The sequence below is a fragment of the Panthera pardus genome, unplaced genomic scaffold (genome assembly GCF_024362965.1).
Source record: "Panthera pardus isolate Hobbes unplaced genomic scaffold, ASM2436296v1 HiC_scaffold_21, whole genome shotgun sequence".
Lineage (NCBI taxonomy): Eukaryota > Metazoa > Chordata > Mammalia > Carnivora > Felidae > Panthera > Panthera pardus.
Window position 1 is genome coordinate 3,288,156 of NW_026526777.1, and position 19,147 is coordinate 3,307,302.

General features: G+C 44.0%; 2 protein-coding genes across 2 annotated transcripts; both read right to left on the reverse strand.

Moving 5' to 3' along the window:
- Positions 1 to 662: 662 nt before the first annotated feature.
- Positions 663 to 3,155, reverse strand: LOC128778808 (uncharacterized). The gene is made up of 2 exons (XM_053908882.1): positions 1,439 to 3,155; positions 663 to 1,119 (listed from the first exon to the last, which is right to left on the reverse strand). Exons 1-2 carry the CDS (start codon positions 2,789 to 2,791, stop codon positions 709 to 711), a joined length of 1,764 nt encoding a protein of 587 aa, XP_053764857.1. The 5' UTR covers positions 2,792 to 3,155; the 3' UTR covers positions 663 to 708.
- A 1,050-nt stretch (positions 3,156 to 4,205) lies between these two features.
- LOC128778809 (uncharacterized) lies at positions 4,206 to 5,323 on the reverse strand. Its single transcript, XM_053908890.1, has one exon. The coding sequence runs from the start codon at positions 5,139 to 5,141 to the stop codon at positions 4,374 to 4,376; it is 768 nt and encodes a 255-aa protein (XP_053764865.1). The 5' UTR covers positions 5,142 to 5,323; the 3' UTR covers positions 4,206 to 4,373.
- Positions 5,324 to 19,147: the final 13,824 nt, after the last annotated feature.

Consider the following 19,147-nt stretch of genomic DNA (forward strand, 5'->3'; position numbering starts at 1 on the left):
ATAGACAGAGACAAATAGCACAGGGGAGGTTTTTTACTTGTGGCGGGAGGAAGAAAGGGGGAAGGGGGTAGGTGAGGAATGTGCTAAGCAGGCAGGTTTACAGAAGCGAGAAATGCCGGTTAGTTTGTATACAATCACTCATTCCATTACATATCAGACTACATTTAGGAAGTTTTACAGCCCATTCTACTACACAGCGGGTTACAATCAGGAAAGGTCTCACAATGCTCATAGCAAACAGCAAGCAAAACAGACTTCTCAGCAATTGTATTTCTTATCAAAGATCCATAATAAGCAGAAAAGAGAACCTAGCTTTAAACTAAGGCAGGGCTGTCATTTGGATTCAAAGCTGTTCCTTTCATTCCCCCCTTTTCCTTGTGCCTAAAGAGCCAATCATGGATCTTCAGTTTTCTATTTGTAATGTCTCGAGCGGTTGGTACTGAGTTCGTAAGACCATTAATTGTACAGCATTGAACCTGTCTTGGACAAAATTAATAATTTTGTTTATGATGCAGAGGCCTAATGTGAGAGCGAGAAGTAGAATGGCCAGAGGCCCAAGTAAAGCGGAGAGCAGGATAGTATTATAGACTTCCTGTGTTTCTAAATTAGAAACCTCCCAAGTTAAAGTATAGGGTATGTGGGGGTTGCCTGCAATACTTATGAGTCCGTAGGAGGTGAACAGGAGCACGCTAATGAGTGTTCCTCCGATCATTGTGGGTCCAGAGCTGCAGCAACAGTCTTGGTATGGGACACCCAGGCCTTTGGTCTCAGCCGGTTTTTGGGGTCAGGTTTTCGACGCAGAGTCAATTTTAAAGGATGAGTCTTACTCTGGTCAACCGTCCAGGCAGTGTTGGCTTCCGGCACGAAGTCTTCACGAACCGCAAAGGGATCAGCTGGTCGGGCGTGGGTGTAATGGATCCAGGTAGCAATCCCGTCAACTTTGAGAGCAGTGGGTGTGGTTAGGATCACAATGTAGGGTCCCTTCCACCGTGGTTGGAGGGTCTCTTGCTTGTGTCTCCGCACGTATACCCAATCTCTGGGTCGGTAGTGATGCGGCTCAGGAGGGGGCCCGTTCTCATAAATGGCTCTCAATCTAGGCCAAACTTCCTGGTGGGTGTGCTGGAGTTCCCTCAGGGAAATAAATTTATGATCATCAAATTCAGTTAACACATTAGACTGTAGGTTGGGAATTATAGGGGGGGGGCACTCCATACATGATTTTAAAGGGGGTTAATCCCAGTTTGTAAGGGGAGTTCCGCACCCTGAACAGAGCGTAGGGGAGTAAGACTACCCAATTAGCGCCAGTCTCTATGGTTAATTTAGTTAAGGTCTCTTTTAGAGTTTTATTCATTTTTTCTACCTGTCCTGAGCTTTGGGGTTTATATGCACAATGTAGTTTCCAATCAGCCCCAATAAACTGCGCTATCCCTTGTATTACCTTTGAAATGAATGCTGGTCCGTTGTCTGATCCTATTAGGGTAGGGAATCCGTACCTGGGTATGATGTCTTCTAACATTTTCTTTGCTACTATCTGCGCAGTCTCATGCTTGGTGGGGAAGGCCTCTGTCCATCCTGAAAAGGTATCTATAAACACTAACAAATATTTATATCCATATTTTTTAGGCTTTACCTCGGTGAAGTCTACTTCCCAATAGGCTCCCGGCCTGGTTCCGCGGGTTCTGGAGCCAGGGTTTTTCCCGTGGTTGGTGGCGTTAGTTAATTGACAAGCTTTACAGCTAGTAACTATCTGCTCAATTTTTGTCCTGGAGTCTTTAATGGTGATCCTAGCATGTCTTATTAAGTCTTGCATTTTTCTTGTGCCCATATGAGTGGCTCGGTGCATCTTGGATAAGACTTTATTTCCCATTTCTTCTGGGAGGATTATGCTACAGTCTGCTGCTCTCCACCATCCGTTAAGGCACTGAGTTAAAGGTAATTTTTGGATCCAGTTTAGGTCTTCTTTAGTGTAGGCGGGATTTTCTGGTAAACTAGCTGAACCGGGGTCTGGTAGGGTGGTCATTAAAGCACAGTCCACCTGTAAGGCTGCCTCTCGGGCCACCTGGTCAGCCAAATTATTTCCTCTGGCCACCGGTGTGACCAGTTTTTGGTGGCCTGGGCAATGTATGATGGCTAGTCGTTTAGGCAGCCAGAGTGCCTTTAAAAGAGCCAATATTTCTTCTTTGTTTTTGATAGTTTTCCCCTCTACAGTTAACAGTCCCCTCTCTCTGTATATAGCTCCATGTGTGTGGGCCGTAGCAAAAGCATATCTGCTATCGGTATACACGTTTAGTTTCTTGTCTTTTCCCAAAGTCATTGCCTTGGTTAAGGCCACAAGTTCAGCTCGTTGGGCAGAGGTGCCAGCTGGCAAAGGCTCTGCCCAAACAGTCTCAGTTTCAGTTGTGACTGCTGCCCCCGCGTACCTTTGACCTTGATGTACAAAGCTGCTGCCGTCAATGAACCAGGTAACCTCGGCGTCTGGCAGCGGGTGATCCTGTAAATCTTCCCGAACTCCATGAAACTGTGCCAATATCTCAGCGCAGTCATGGAGGGGGGTATCCAAGTCCGGGTCTGGTAACAGGGAGGCAGGGTTTAGTGTTCGGGGGGGAGCATAAATGATTCTGAGGGGATTTAATAATAGTCCCTGGTAGTGAACCAGTCGGGTGTTACTTATCCATCGGTCAGGAGGTTGTTTGAGGACTCCCTCGATGGCATGAGGGGTTGTAACATGTAACTCTTGTCCCATAGTTAACTTATCAGCATCCTTTACCATTAGAGCTGTAGCAGCGATCATACGGAGGCAAGGGGCCCAGCCAGCCGCTACTGGGTCTAGTCTTTTTGAAAGATAGGCAATGGGCCTGGGCCATGGACCAAGGAGTTGCGTTAGCACTGCTTTGGCTACCCCCTTGTTTTCATCTACGAAGAGATGAAAGGGTTTGGAGACATCGGGGAGCCCTAAGGCTGGCGCCGACAATAGGGCGAGTTTGATTTGCTGGAAAGCCTGCTCAGTTTTCTCTGTCCACTCAAAGGGCGCCTGTTCTCGGGTGACCAGGTAAAGAGGCTTAGCTATCTCGGCGAACCGAGGTATCCACAAGCGGCAGAACCCGGCCGATCCCAGGAATTCTCTTACCTGCCTTCGCTTTGTGGGTCAGGGGATGCGGAGGACGGTTTCCTTCCATGCATCAGTGAGCCATCGTTGGCCCTCTCTTAACAGATACCCCAAGTAGGTTACCTCGGATCTGCAAATTTGGGCTTTCTTTGCTGAAGCCCGGTACCCCAGGGCACCAAGTGTCCGGAGGAGATTTTTGGTGCCTTGCAAGCAAGCTTTGGCAGTCTCAGCGGCGATTAAAAGATCGTCAATGTACTGCAAGAGAGTCACTTTGGGGTTTTGATTCCGGTACTCACCCAGATCCTCGTGAAGTGCCTCATCGAACAAGGTGGGTGAGTTTTTAAATCCTTGGGGGAGCCGGGTCCAGGTGAGTTGCCCATTTATGCCTCTCTCAGGATTGGACCACTCGAAGGCGAAGAGCTCTTGACTTTTGGGGGCCAGAGGCAGGCTGAAAAAAGCATCTTTTAAATCAAGGACAGTATACCATTGTCTTTCTGGGCTGAGGGCACTTAGGAGGGTATAGGGGTTGGGTACTGTTGGGTGTATGTCCATGACTCGGCGGTTAACTTCTCTCAGATCTTGTACCGGACGATAGTCCGCACTGTTAGGTTTTCGTACAGGCAGCAGGGGGGTGTTCCAGGCTGAATGGCAGGGACGCAAGATGCCTAAGTCTAGGGGGCGACGGATATGTGGTGTGATGCCATTTCTGGCCTCCATTGACATTGGGTATTGTCGGACCCGAACTGGATCTTCCCCCGGTTTCAGTTCTATGAATAGAGCTGGGCGATGTTTAGCCAACCCCCGGTTTCAGCCCATGCTCCTGGAAACTGTTGGAGCCAGGGCTCTATGTTTTGACTTTGTGAGGGTGGCCCCTGGTGGAGTCGATATTCATCTTCTAATCTTAGAGTAAGTGTGGTAATGGGTTGGTTGTGAGGGCCAGTCACTTGGGGGCCCCCTGGCGTAAAATGAATTTGGGCCCCCATTTTAGTGAGTAAGTCTCTTTTTAATAAGGGGCATGGGCTGTCGGGGATGACTAGGAAGGAATGGGTGACCTTTCCATTTCCTAGGTCCACAGTCCTCTGGGTGGTCCAGGGATATTTTTTATTCTGGTAGCCCCTTGGACCCAGGAAGATTTTTGAGAAATTTTTCCATGGGGCCTGATCAAGACCGAATGTTGTGCTCCTGTGTCAACTAGAAATTGAACTGGGTTCCCCTCCACTTGTAGCGTTACCCTAGGTTCGGGGAGGGGATCCGAACCCCGTCCCCCCTATTCTGCATCTTGAGTGAAGAGGGCGGGTGTGGTTTGTGGCTGCCATGGTTTTTGATCATGACGTGGCTTTTTCTTTCTAGGGCATTTTCGGGCCCAATGGCCTTTTTCTTTGCAATAGGCACATTGGTCCTTATCTAGGGGCTTTTGTTTATCCAGGGGCTTTTGGACAACAGCGGCCAGGACTTTGGTCATTTTCTTGGTGGCTTTAAGTTGCCTGTCCTCTGGAGTCTCTCTATTATTAAGGACACGCTGGGCAATGCAGAGTAAGTCCTGAATCTGTTTTCCCTCCAGGTCCTCTAGTTTCTGGAGTTTCTTTTTAATATCAGTGGCTGCCTGATTTACAAAGGCCATTACAACAGCAGCTTGATTTTCGGGGGCCTCGGGGTTCATGGGGGTATACTGTCTGAAGGTTTCCATTAATCTTTCTAAATAAGCGGCAGGGCTCTCTGTCTTACCTTGTATCACTGAATACACTTTTGCCAAATTAGTGGGCTTGCGTGCAGCAGCCCGGAGACCCGCCATTAGAGTCTGGCGATAAATGCGTAGCCGTCCCCTACCTTCTGCCGTGTTGTAGTCCCAGCCATCCTGTGGGGGTCGGGTCAAGGGAAAAGCTGCATTAATGAGATCAAGGTGAGCAGTGGGTTGGCCGTCATCTCCAGGAACCAGCTTTCTTGCTTCCAATTGAATTCTTTCTCGCTCCTCGGTGGTGAACAGGATTCGGAGGAGCTGCTGACAATCATCCCAGGTGGGTTGGTGGGTAAACATAACGCTGTCTAAGAGACTTATTAAATCTTTAGGGTTGTCAGAAAATCGGGCATTCTGGGTTTTCCAGTTATATAGGTCACTGGTAGAGAAGGGCCAGTATTGAAGTCGGGGGTTCCCCGTCTCATCGGGAGGCCCTATTTCCTGTAAGGGTAAAGCTACGGTGGAGTCAGGAAGGCGGAGTCCTGGCTCATGTGGAGCCCGCCTACGGGTATGTCCGACGGCCCTTGGACTTTGCCCCCACTAGGCTTGGGCGCGGGTTGAGCCTCCCTATTCTCTAGTTCTCCTATGGGCTGGGCTACGGGAGGCTCTGCCGGCACAGCAGGGATAGGGGCAGCTTGCGGAATAAGAGGAGGAACCTGGTAAGGGGGAGGGTCAAGGGAAAGTAAATCTTGGTTGTCGGGGAGAACAGGGGGTGCAGTTGGAGTTGGCGGCTTGGGAGGGTTGATAGGTTTAGCCGCTAGGATTTGGCATGACTCTGCTATTAAGGAAGAGGCCATCCAAGGAGGTGGGTTTTCTACTAAATCTTGCCACACCAGAATATAGGGAATCTGATCCGAGTGACCTTCTTTCCCTGGTAGGAAAATTTTTTATTTTACTTTAAGGACCACAGGGAGGCAGAAGGTTCCCTCTGTAGGCCAATTGACCCCAAAGGTGGGCCATGCAGAGCGGCAATAGGTGATCAACTTCCTTTTGCGAATGTCTAGGCTTAAGTTGTGTCCTCTAGCTTTTACGTCCCTGAAGTTGGCGAGAAGGAGGGAGAGAGGGGTGCTCTGCGTTTGGCCCATGTTATGATTCTGAGGAAGAGGAGAAGAGAAGGGGGCGGCACGGAGGGGGCCCTGAAGCGGCTGAAATCAGCGATGGAGTTCGCACAGGCGACCTCCGAGGGTGAGACCCCTGGCGGCCTGGCTGGGCCCCGGGTGGAGGGGCGGGAGGGAAAGCCGCAGGCAGCTGAGGAAGGAGGAAAGAGGAACAAAGGATGGAATAATTAATTCTGATCAGCCGAAAAAACACTTAATTCCAATAAAACGTCCGACGCACGAAAGAAAAACAAGAGCCAACAAGAATCTCTGACAGTGGTTTCAACTTTCTGGGGCCGTCTTGGCCAGCCCAACAGAAAGGGTTATGGCTAGGATGGCGGTTATTACAAGGGCCCAGGGGTGACAATACATCTAGACTGACATAGAAGCACTCGCGTACTCGCCCGTCCGCGTCCCTCGCGGGAACTTAGGTGCCTCTTAGCATGGGCGGGCAGGTATAAACCCCCTGCTTGGATCAAAATAAATTTTGACCGCCTTAAGCCGTATGAGGATCACCGCGGAAATCGGGTTAGAGCCCACTCGAATCCTGTAGCTTATGCCGTGGGACTACACATAGGGTAAGTCAGGCGCGTGCCCCTGACTCCCAACAATCATTCCAGTCGATTTAACAGACAGACACACAGACACACATCACATCAAAATACGGGTAACAATTGGCATGCCTAGATGGTTTTTTCTTTTAGACGCCTAGAGATATTTCTTAGCACTCTGGAAGTTCATAGAGAAAATGAAAGTATTTAGTTCGCAGGCGCGTTGGGCGTAAGCAGCCCACAGAAAAGAATCCTGATGGGCCAAAAAGGCCCCCTGATGGACCAGGAAGGTCCCCTGATGGACCAAGAAGGTCCCCAGATGGGCCAAGAAGGCCCCCAGATGGGCCAAGAAGGCCCCCAGATGTCAGTGGACGTCTCCAACTGACCCCGGCCGGGTGCCGTATAGCGCGTCTGCCAGGGTCACACCAGCTTCCAGACAGAACCGGTTCTCCAGAGAAGAAACACAGATCAGAGAGAAAAGGAAGAATGTTAGAGCCGGCTTACTTACCGATCGGAATCAAATACGACCCGTTGACCAGAAGTCTGGTGGGCTCGGGGGAGATCTCGGTGGGACCTCCAAATGTAATGCCTGAAGTTCCAAAACCTCCCACAAAAGACCACCAGAGTCGTAAGTCAAAGCCAAGCGGCAAGGGTCGTTTATTGCAGGTTCGAACCTGGTCCTCTGTGCACTCGTCGCCGGTGACACAAGAGGCCACGAATAGGGTTGGTATAGCGTTTTTATAGACAGAGACAAATAGCACAGGGGAGGTTTTTTACTTGTGGCGGGAGGAAGAAAGGGGGAAGGGGGTAGGTGAGGAATGTGCTAAGCAGGCAGGTTTACAGAAGCGAGAAATGCCGGTTAGTTTGTATACAATCACTCATTCCATTACATATCAGACTACATTTAGGAAGTTTTACAGCCCATTCTACTACACAGCGGGTTACAATCAGGAAAGGTCTCACAAGCAAAACAGACTTCTCAGCAATTGTATTTCTTATCAAAGATCCATAATAAGCAGAAAAGAGAACCTAGCTTTAAACTAAGGCAGGGCTGTCATTTGGATTCAAAGCTGTTCCTTTCAGTTGAGGGCCATTTTGTGACACAGTAAGTGATCTATTTTGGAGAATGTTCCATGTCCACTTGAGAAGAATGTGTATTCTGCTGCTTTAGGATGAAATGTTGTGATTATATCTGTTAAGTCCATTGGGTCCAATGTGTCATTCAGTGCCATTGTTTCCTTATTGATTTTCTGCCTAGATGCTCTATCCATTGTTGTAAGTGAACTATTAACATCTCCTACCATTTCGGTATTATTATCAATAAGTTTGCTTATGTTTGTGATTAACTGATTTATCTGTTTGGGTGCTGTATGTTGTGGACATAAGTATTTATAATTGCTAGTTCTTCCTAATGGATAGCCCCCTTAATTATGATATAATGCCCTTATTCTTCTCTTGTCACAGTCTTTTTTAAAATCTAGTTTGATATAAGTATAGCTACTCCAGGTTTTTTTCTTTCTTCTTCTTTTTTTGACATCCAGGAGAGTGACAGATGGTTCTCCATCCCCTTACTTTCAATGTGCAGGTGCCCTCAGGTCTGAGATGAGTCTCTTGTTGGGAGTGTATAGAAAAATCTTATTTTTTTAATTCATTCTTATACCCTATGTTTTTGATTGGGGCATTTAGTTCATTTACATTAAGAGTAATTATTGAAAGATATGAATTTAATGCCATTGTGTTATCTGTAGGTCTTATGTTTGTTGTGATGTCCTCTAGTCCTTTGTAAATTTTGGTGCTTTCCACTCACAGAATCCCACTCGGGAGCTCTTGCAGGGCTGGTTTAGTGGTCACAAACTCCTTTAGTTTTTGTTGTTGTTCTTGTTGTCTGAGAAAGTCTTTATCTGTCCTTCCATTCTGAATGATAGCCTTGCTGGATAAAGGATTCTTGGCTGCATACTTTTCCAATTCAGCATGTTGACTATTTCCTGCCACTCCCTGCTGGCCTGCCGTTTTCAGTGGACAGATTTGCGACCACACTTATGTGTCTACCCATGTAGGTGAAGGACCGTTTTTACCAAGTTGCTTTCAGAATTCTCTCTTTATGTTTATATTTTGTCAGTTTCACTGGTGGTTCATGTCATGATGTTCACCTGTTTTTGTTGATTTTGACAGGAGTTTTCTGTGCCTCTTCGACTTGGATGCCTGGTTCCTTCCCCCGAATAGGGAAATTCCCAGCTATAATTTCTTCAGGTAAACCTTCTGCCCCCTTCTCTTTATCTTCTTCTTGAACTCCAATGATGTGGGCATTGTTTTGCTTCATGGAATCACTTAGTTCTCTAATTCTCTGCTGATGATCTAGTAATTTCATTTCCCTCTTTTTAAAGCTTCGTTATTTTTTTCTAATCATATCTTCTATTTCACCTATTCTTTCCTCTGCTTCTTCCATCCTTGCTGTCCCTGTATTTAGTTTATTTTGCATCTCAGGTACAACATTTTTGAATTCACCCTGACTGGTTCCTAGGTCTTTGATCTCTCTAGCAAGAGTTTTCTCTGGTGTCTTCTATGCTTTTTTTTTTTTTTCAAGCCTGGCTATTAGTCTTATGACGGTTATTCTAAATTCTTGTTCAGATATATTATTTATATCAATTTTGAGTAATTTTCTGGCAGTGATTTCTTCTTGAACTTACTTTTGGGGAGAATTCCTCTGTTTTATCATTTTGGCCATATTTCTGTCTTGTGTGTGTTTCAAAAGCTTGTTATATGTCCTTCACCTGAGAGGACTACTATATTAAAAAAGGGTTATACACTGTCCAGGATCTCACACTCCAGGAGGTGTTTTTGGTGTATGTTGTGTGGACTCTGCTGTTGTTTTTTGGCTGTTCTATCCCACTGCTGAGTCCTCTGTAGAGATCCTCTTTGCTTGCAGTGGAGTGTCTGCACCTTCATCCAGATGTGCTTTACTTTGTTTGTTGAAGTGTGCGTGGAAAAAAAAAAAAAAAAGAAAGGTATAGGTTGGGGTAGGCGGAAGCCTGATCCCATTAAAAGAGAAAAATGAAAGGAGTGAAAATAAATCCAAACAGAGAATCAAATAAGTATAAGGCTAAATCCAGAGAAAGAGAGAAGAAAATAAAGAAGAATAAGAAAGAGAGAAGGTGGAAAATGAATAGAATAAGAATGCCTGATCAATAAAAGTATTGACCAAAACAAACCAGAAACTATGAGCTTGATTTCAAAAGAAAAAAAGAAGAGGAAAGAAAGAAATAGAAAAGAAAAGAAAAAAGAAAGAAAATAAAAGAAAAAAGAGAGGCACCCGGGTGGCTCAGTCAGTTAAGCGTCCAACTCTCAGTTTTGGCTGATCATGACCTCATGGTTTCATGAGCTTGTGCCCTTCATTGTGGTGGATCTATGCTGAAAGTGAAGAACCTGCATGGGATCCTGTCTCTTTCTCTCTTCCCCTCCTCCTCTCACTCTGTCTCTGTCTCTCTCCAAATCAATAACTAAGACATTAAAAAATTAAAAAGAAAAGAAAAGGAAAAAGAAAGGAAGACAAACAAGCAACAAGAAAGTTGTCTGCTGGTACCTGGGACTGGCAGCTGGAGGAGAGGCTGTCTGGTTGTCTCATTGTCAGTCTTGCTCCACTAGATAAGCAGTTGCCAGGCACGGAGGGGTGGCGTTTGGTGTTGGTGGTCCTGCTCTGAGATTAGTAAATCTCCCTCCCAGATGCCCCAGGCGTATTTCCAACTGCTGCTTCTTTGCTATAACTTGGTGGGGCTGTTTCTTGTGCCATTTCTTTAAGAGCAGGAGCACTCAGTTTCCTCTTGACTGCCCCAGAGCTGAGCCTGCTGGTTTTTATATTCCAGGTGTTAAGCCCCACAGAGTATAGGAACTCCAGAAACTATACCTTTCTGGTTTTCAACGCCAAGTGTTATGGGAATTCTTCCCAGGTGGGCTCCCTGGTGTGGTCCCTTTCTATCCTTTATCAGGGCCTCTGCACCTCTTCCTCCTGTGGACACCGGGCATCCTGTGTGTCCCCTGAGTTCCCTACCTCGCCTCTATCCATCCTACCCTGTTCTATATGACCTCTGTGGACAGTTAGTGCTGCCACTCTTTGAGTCATTTTCTGCGTTATTTAAACTGATATGGGGGTTTTGTAGTTGGGAAGAGGTGATATCAACACCTACAACACCACCTTCCCCAGAACTGCAGATGCTGTGTTTGATTATAATGTACAGACTCTACCCAAGAACACAACTGCTTGAAACAATATGTTCTACTACTTTAAAGTTTATTTATTTTGTTTTGAGGGAGGCAGAGACACTGTGAGCAGGGGAGGAGCAGAGAGAGGGAGAGAGAGAGAGAGAGAGAGAGAGAGAGAGAGAGAGAGAGAGAGATCCAAGCAACTCCACACTGCCGTGGGGAGATGATCGAACCGAACTAATATTTTTTACAGTGGTTACATTTAAGTGATATTTGCCCACTGAGAATTGTGACCTCATTGGTCACCTTAGGGTGTTAGATACACATCCCTCTTGTAACGGATCCCCAATATCGAGGAGAGGGCCAGCAAGTGATAGGAGTTCTATGATTATTTCTGAATGATTGAATAATTTTGTGTCGGCATACAATCATTCTTGAAAATTATGGAGATATCAACATAAATTTTTGTAAGCTTAAGAAAGCATTAGTTGTAATCATACTTGATGAAATGAGAATCTTACACATTTTTCTTTAGAATAAGCCATATGCTAATAATCATGAAGTTCACACAAAAGATCCTAGTGCAAATCTCCCATTACTTGTAATAAGAAACTATGAGAATTTGTAACGCACGGAGTTAATAGAGTGTTCTGGAATGGTGTTCCCAGATTCTCTTCTTAGTATTCCTGCTAGAATGTTCCGTGGTTGTCTTATCATGAACTGGCATCTGCTAGACATGCTGAACTACTTTATGGTGTCCTAGAGTGTTTACAGGCTCTTCAATATTTCTTGGTGATTTATATCATCTGGATAATGTGTTTGGGCTATGTGTCTTGTTATTTCTTCGTTGACCAGTAAATGGATATAATCTCAGGCTAATGTAAGGAGGAAAATAGTTGTGGGGAAAGTTTTCATTTTAACATAGAGAGAAAAAAACTCATTCCAAAGACTCAAGATTTTGAAAAGCTGCATGATCAAAATCACTTGTTGAAGCCATTATCACCAGGGAGCATAAAGAAAGCTGACAGGCAGCAATCAGCAACCCCCGCCCCCAAACTACAGGTGGGATATGTGTGACATTCCTCAGGCACCCCTGGCTGCCCAAGAACAAAGGAAAGGGGGAAAACAAATGGTTAACTGATAAGATCGCAGTCCTGTAGGACATGAGTCTCCATCAGTTTACAAATATCTTAGTGAGTTGCAAGAAAAAGGCAGTCTTATCAATAGCCTCATCTCCAGAAACCTATAGACTCAGTTTCTTGGAGCCCCAACATCACCCTTCATAGTGATAAGGGGAACAAAGGCAAGAAGGAAATGGCAGGTGAAATTAAATTTCCTTTATGACCTACAGCCCATTGACAAATACTTGGGGCAGGCAGAGTAAAACATTTCTCCAGGAACTGCCTACTGTCTTAATGCTAATTCTTTGCTAGAAGGAAAACAACCTAAGCTTGCCAATAGCTAGGCCTCCAGTATCCTGTGAGTTGTTCTTTAGCATATGACAATCTCATTGGAAACATCCCCTCCACTTTATCTCCCCCAGCTCCCAAATATATAACCAGTCTCTCCACAGGGTCTGGGGCAGCTTTTCCTGCCCATGAGTCCTGTCCCCCTACTTTAATGAAATCACCTTTTTGCACCAAAGACGTCTTCAAGAATTCTTTGTTGGCTGTTGGCTCTGAACCCCACAAACACCTCACCATCGCCCCAAAGCCTCATCACATTACAGAGCTGAGGATCAGAGCAGCTTGTTAACGCAAAATCTAGGGAAATAGAGATGCCTCCAAGGAAATATGGCATGCAAACCCTTGCTTACATAGGACAGATGCCAGAGTCTCTACAAACCAGAAAGATTACTTCAGCTATAAGTGTTAACAAATGACTGAAGGCTAGCATGAGTCCCAGAAATTTGCTGTATCGCTAGGCTTTTCCCATCGACCTGGCCAGGGGCTCCCGACAGACTGGCATCCAGGACACAGACCAGAGAACTGCTTTATGGTGGTACAAGCCTGAGGCCTCTGAGCAGCTCCCTCCTGAGAAGGGCAGGAAGGCCACCATCTCCCACACAGAAAGAAGCCTTCACTGGGTGTGGGAAGGGCAGAGAGCCCCACTACCTCAGGGCACAGTAAGCCACTCAGGAGCTGGAGGAAGGGCCAGTGGGGGAAGGGACAGGAACACACCTTGTCCCAGACTAAGAGGCTCCATCTGCTGAGACAAAGGGGGGAACTCTCAGAAGGCCCAGTCTCCAAACTGATACACGAAGCACCTGGCTGAGGAGGGGACTGGACCAGAGCAGAGGTAGCGACCCCCTCTCTGTCCCAAGCAGACCAGCCAGCAGGGAACCAAGGGCAGCTCCTGCTGTCCCAAGCAGACCAGCCAGCAGGGAACCAAGGGCAGCTCCTGCTGGTGGGGGAAGAAGACAATGAAGATACATGCCCTTGAGCCACATCCTGTTAGAAAAAGAAAATCGTAGACCCAAAATGATGTCATCAGCTGAGTTCCCTCCCTGGGGCTTCATACCCCATCTAACTAATTTCAGTGACCCCAGAAATGTAGCCTAATGAGTCAGGCAGGAAATTTTTCTTTCCATCAGTACCACTGAATCTGTCACCTGGCACCTCTCCAACCCCCTAAGGAAGACAAGGTCATGTGCAGGATAAGACTCCTTGCTCTTCCCACAAGAAAACAGGCCTGAATCCTGGAACAACCCTTCTCCTTTGCTACCAGCCCCCTGGCCCCACCCTCCCTCTGTGAAAACCTTCCATTTGTACAACTTCTCAAGGTGCCTACCTGTGTGCTAGCTGGGGTGATGCGCGATTCATGGGTCATTTAATAAAGAAATTATTGCTCAAATGTATGAAGTTAAATTTTCTTATTTAACAGTTTTGATGTTTGCCTCTGGAAGATTGAATGTAGACATCAAAGAATAAAAAGCTTAAAGGATGAGATTATTCATTATATGTTAAGTATCTGGACACACAGCTGCCTCTCATACATTTTGGAACCACTCTCCGAGAACATGTTTCCCATACAAATAGAAAAAGCTGAGTAAGTCATGAATGAATGAATGAATGAATGAATGAATGATAGAATGTATGAAAGAATGAATAAATGAATGAATAGACGTATTGTGTTCAAAAGAAATCCATAGAAAATTTCCTGCATTTTGAGTATTTCACTGCCATTGCCATGACATTTCCTGGTTTATTAAAGGCTGATACAGCTTGTCCTTTCATGTCTAGGAAAACCCTGGAAGAAATTTTTACCAGTCACTTATCCAGCAGCTGAACCAGCACTCTATTCCTGATCAGTGGTTTGTTAGAAACCCACGAAAACACCCAGGATAGGGATTGATCCAGATGTCAGTGTCAATAAGACAGGGTAAGAGTGGGACAGGTGAGGACACGTGAAGAAAAAGGCAAGCAGGTAAGAAAAGGAATAGGGGAATATTTTAAAGAAAGGAAGAGAGAAGTGTGGAGGAACATTGTAAAGAAGATGCACATTAGCCCAGCATTCCCAGGGGCCACATCCACGTCCATCAGAGGGGAGCTTCCAGTCACAAAGGACAGAAAACTGCCTTGCTGGGCTGAGGCATGCAGGGAATGTATTGGCTGGTGGAACTGGGGGGGGGGGTGCAAATCATTGGGGCTCCAGTCCCTTCTGTGGGTCTGTGTGTCTGCCTTCACTTTTCTGATGCTTTTGTTTCGTTGTTGTTGCTGCTTTTTGCTTCACTGGAGTATGATGACAAATGAAAATTGTACCTTTGTACAGTGTGCAGCTTTCCAGCCACCCAGGGAGGAAGGCTGGGAGGCCCCACTGGCCACATGGGCCTTCGCCAGCTCTGGCAGGTGCAGCAGAGCCTGTGATGTGACATGAACAAAGGTCCTACTGATGAAAGTCTTCCAACAACTTCTCAGAGGACGTTCCGAAGAATGTTGGGAGCCCAGTGCACACGGCATGCAGGGAGCTACAGTTGACGCTCAGGTCCTGAGCTGTGGAGCCTCCAGTTTGACATGCAGCATTTTGAAGGAAAATGAAGAATTGGTCAAGGAAATTGAATTGAGGCAAACTGTGAAGAATAATATTTTACGTTGCATTCATCACGTTTGAATGCATTGAATTGCTGTGCAATAAAGTCTGTTGTCTTTTGAAAACATAAAAGAAAGTAACTGCTTGATGGTTGAGTGTATGTGGACATGGTGACATCATGCCCACAACTAAGCTAGTTAACATGGCTATCACCTCACATCCCGACCCTTTTCTTTTTTTCCTTTTTTTAATCAAGTTTTAATTTAAATTTCTGTTAGGTAGCATATAGGGTAATGTTACTTTCAGGGGTAGAATTTAGCAATTTCATCACCGACATACAACATCACAACAATGCCCATCACCCATTTCACTCATCCCCCACCCAATCCCCTCCGGGAACCCTCAGTCTGTTCTCTGTAGGTAAGGGTCTGGTTCATGGTTTGCCTCCCTCTTTGATTCCCTTATACTTATCTGTTTAGTTTCTTCAATTCCTCATGTGAGTGAATAAAAATGGTATTTGTGTTTCTCTCACTGACTTATTTTGCTGAGCACAATACACTCTAGCTCCATCCATGGAACTGTAAACATCGAGATATCGTTATTTTATGGCTGAATGACATTCCATTGTGTGTAGATACCAAGATCCATTCACCAGTCAGTGGACATTGGGCTCTTTCCATTATTTGGCTATTGTTGATGGTGCTGCTATAAACATCAGGGTGCACGTACCCCTTCAAATCAGTGTTTTTGTAGCCTTTGGGTAAAGACCTAGTAGTGACATTGCTGAGTCATAGGTGGTTCTATTTTAACTTTCTGAGGAAGCTCCACACTGTTTCCCAGAGTGCCTGCACCAGTTTGCATTCCCAGGCACAGTGTGAGGTATTCCCCTTTCTTCACATCCTCTTCATCACCTGTTGTTTCTTGTGTTGTTAATTTAGCGATTCTGACCGGTGTGATGTGATGGCTCATTGTAGCTTTGATTTGTATTTGCCTGATGATAAGTAGTGATGACCATCCTTTCATGTGTCTGTAGCCATTTGCATGTGTTCTCTGGAAAAATATCTATTCATGACTTCTTCCCATGTCTTAATGGAATTATTAGGTTTTTTTTGGTGTTGAGTTTGATAAGTTTGTTATAGATTTTGGACACTAGCCTTTCGTCACATATGTCATTTGCAAATATCTTCTCCCATTTTGAAGGTTGCCTTTTCATTTTGTTGATTGTTTTCTTCACTGTGAAGAAGGTTTTTATCTTGAGCAACTCACAATATTGTATTCTTGCTTTTGTTTCCATGCCTCCCATGACATGTCTAGTAAGAAGTTGCTGAGGCCAAGGTCAAAGAGGTTGCTGCCTGAGTCCTCCTCTAGGATTTTGATGGTTTCCTGTGTCACAGAGGTCTTTTTATCCATTTTGACTTTATTTTTGTGTATGGTGTAAGAAATTGGTCCAGTTTCATTCTTCTGCATATTTCTGTCCCGTTTTTCCAACCCCATTTGTGGAAGAGACTCATTTTTTCATTGGATATTTTTTCCTACTATGTTGGGCATTAGTTGGCCATATGGTTGTGGGTCCATTACTGGATTTTCTATTCTGTTCCATTGATCTATGTGTCTGTTTCTGTGCCCCTATGATACAGTCTTGTTCACCACAGCTTTGTAATAGAGTTGGAAGCTTGGAATTGTGATGCCTCCAGCTTTGCCTTGCGTTTTCAAGATTGCTTTGGCTGTTTGGGATCTTTTGTGGTACCATAGAAATTTTAGAATTATTTGTACTATCTTTGTGGTATTTTGCTGCTGGTATTTTGGTAGGAATTGCATGAAATGTGTAGATTGCTTTGGGTAGTAAAACATTTTAACAATATTTGTTCTTCCTATCCATGAGTATTGTCAAGGCCTGATTTATGACCCCGCATGTGATCTATCCTGGAGAATGTTCCAATTACACTTGAAAAGCGTGTATGTGTTGCTTTATAATGAAATGTTGTGCGTATACCAATTGAATCCATCTGGTCCGTGTGTCACTGAAAGCCATTGTTTCCTTGTTGATTTTTCTGCTAAGTAATCTGTCTCTCACTTAAATTGAGTATTAAAGTCTCCTACTATTTTCTATTAGTATCAGCGAGTTTCTTTAGGTTTGTTACTAATTGATGTATATATTTGTATACTCTCATGTTGGGAGCATAAATATTTACAATTGTTAGATTTTCCTGTCGGATAGACCCCTTGATTATGATGTAGTAACCTTCTTCATCTCTTACTACATAAGACAGCCTTTGTCTTTGCTTTAGAACCTAGCTTGTGTGATACAAGAATGACTACTCCAGCTTCTTATTTTCTTTTGGTGTTCATTAGCATGATAAATCTTTCTTCATCCTTCAATTTCAATCTGCAAGTGTCTTTAGCTCTCAAATCATTCTCTTGTTAGCAGCATATAAATGGTTCTGTTTACTTTGTTCTTTCTTTCTTTGAGGTGAATTACTCTGTCTTTTCATTTTATCTGGGTCACTATTTTGATGTTAGTAAAGACTTTTGTATTCTTGCTACTGAGAGTAATATCTATGTTACAAGGAAGTCTAGACAAAAAAAGAAGCTAGATCCTAGGTGTGTTTTAATCTGCTCATTAAAAGAAGTGAGATCCAAAATAATAATAATAATAATAATAATAATAATAATAATATAAAGAACTTAAAAGGAAAAAGTAAATTTAAAGAAAGTAGAAAGTCTCAAGTCTCAACAAATTCAAAAAGTTCAAAGTGTAGCCAGCATCTTTTGTCACCAGAACACTGTGAAACTACAAATTAACCACAGTAAAAAAACCCAAAAAACAAACAAAAAACCCCAAAAAACAAAAAAAACAAAACAACACAAAACCTTGAAATAGCATAAAATACATGGAAGTTAAATCACATGCTACTAAACAGTGAGTGAGTCAAACAAGAAATCAAAGAGGAAATGAAAAAATACATGGACAGAAATGAAAATGAACATACAATGGCCCAAAATCTTTGGGGTTCAGCCAAAGGTGTTCTAAATGGGAAGAGTATAGCAATATAGGCACACCTCAAGAATCAAGAAAAATCTCAAAGAACTACCTAACTTTACAACTAAAAGAGCTAGAGAAGAAGAACAAATAAAACCCCAAAGCAGTAGAAGAAAAGAAAGAATAAAGATTAGAGCAGAAATAAATGATATAGGAAATTAAAAAAGTACAATAGAACAGATGGTCACATATATAGCAGTGATGTCACAGCTATCATCATATTTATTAGTGAAAAATTGAGCGCATTTGCCCTAAGGACAGGAAGAAGACAAGGATTTCCTCTCTTGCCAATTTTATTCAATATTATACTGGAAGTCCCAGCCACAGCAATCAGATGTGAGGAAGGAATAAAAGTTATCCAAACTGGCAAGGAAGAATTAAAGTGTTCATTGCTTGCAGATGACACAATATTACATATAGACAACCCTACAGACACTCCCCCCAAACATACAGAACCAATAAATGAATTCAGTAAGGTCACAGGATACAAAATCAATATATAGAAATGCACGCATTTCTATACAATAACGGAGCAGCAGAAACAGAAATTAAGAAAGCCATCACATTGACAATGGCACCAAAAAATAAGAGAATACTTAGGAATACACTTAACCAAAGGGGTGAAAGACATGTACTCTGAGAACTATAAAACACTGATGAACAAATTGAAGGTGACACAAGGAAATGGGAAGATATTCCATGCTCGTGGATTGGAAGAAAAATAATGTTAACATGTCCATAGTACACAAAGCAATCTACAGATTTAATGCAATGCCCATCAAAATACCAACAGCATTTTTCACAGAACTGGAGCAACCCATCTTGAAGTTTGTATGGAACCAAAAAGACTCTGAATGGACAAATCAATCTTTAAAAAGTACAACAAAGCTGGAGGTATCACCATTCCAGATTTCAAGTTACACTACAAAGCTGTAGTAATAAAAACATTATGGTACTGGGACAAAAGTAGACACAGATCAATGGGAGAGAGCAGAGAACTAAGCAATAAACCCAGGATTTTATGGCCAATTAATTTTTTTACAAAGAGACAAGATCATGCAATGGCAAATAGAAAGTATCTTTAAAATGTGGTGTTGGCTCATATTTGGATCTGGAGAAACTAGACAGAAGACCATGGGGGAGGGGAAGGGGAAAAAAAGTTACAGAGAGAGGAGACTCTTAAGACTGGGTCTCTTATGAGACTGAGAACAAACTAAGGGTAGATGCGGGGGGGAGAGGGGAAAGTGGGTGATGGGCAGGGAGGAGGGCACTGGTTGGGATGAGCAGTGTGTGTTGTATGCAAACCAATTTGACAATAAATTATATTAAAAAAATAAAATGCGGCGTTGGCAAAAGTGGACAGCAACATGCAAAAGAAAGAAACTGGACCAC

What these genes read in the sequence shown, in the direction of transcription:
- LOC128778808 (XM_053908882.1), bottom strand. Translation starts at nt 2,791, where the DNA reads ATGATCGCTGCTACAGCTCTAATGGTAAAGGATGCTGATAAGTTAACT. An exon ending in GACCAGCATTCATTTCAAAG is followed by an intron (nt 1,120 to 1,438) that starts GTAATACAAGGG and finishes AGGGAACTCCAG; the next exon opens with CACACCCACCAGGAAGTTTG.
- LOC128778809 (XM_053908890.1), bottom strand. Translation starts at nt 5,141, where the DNA reads ATGTTTACCCACCAACCCACCTGGGATGATTGTCAGCAGCTCCTCCGA.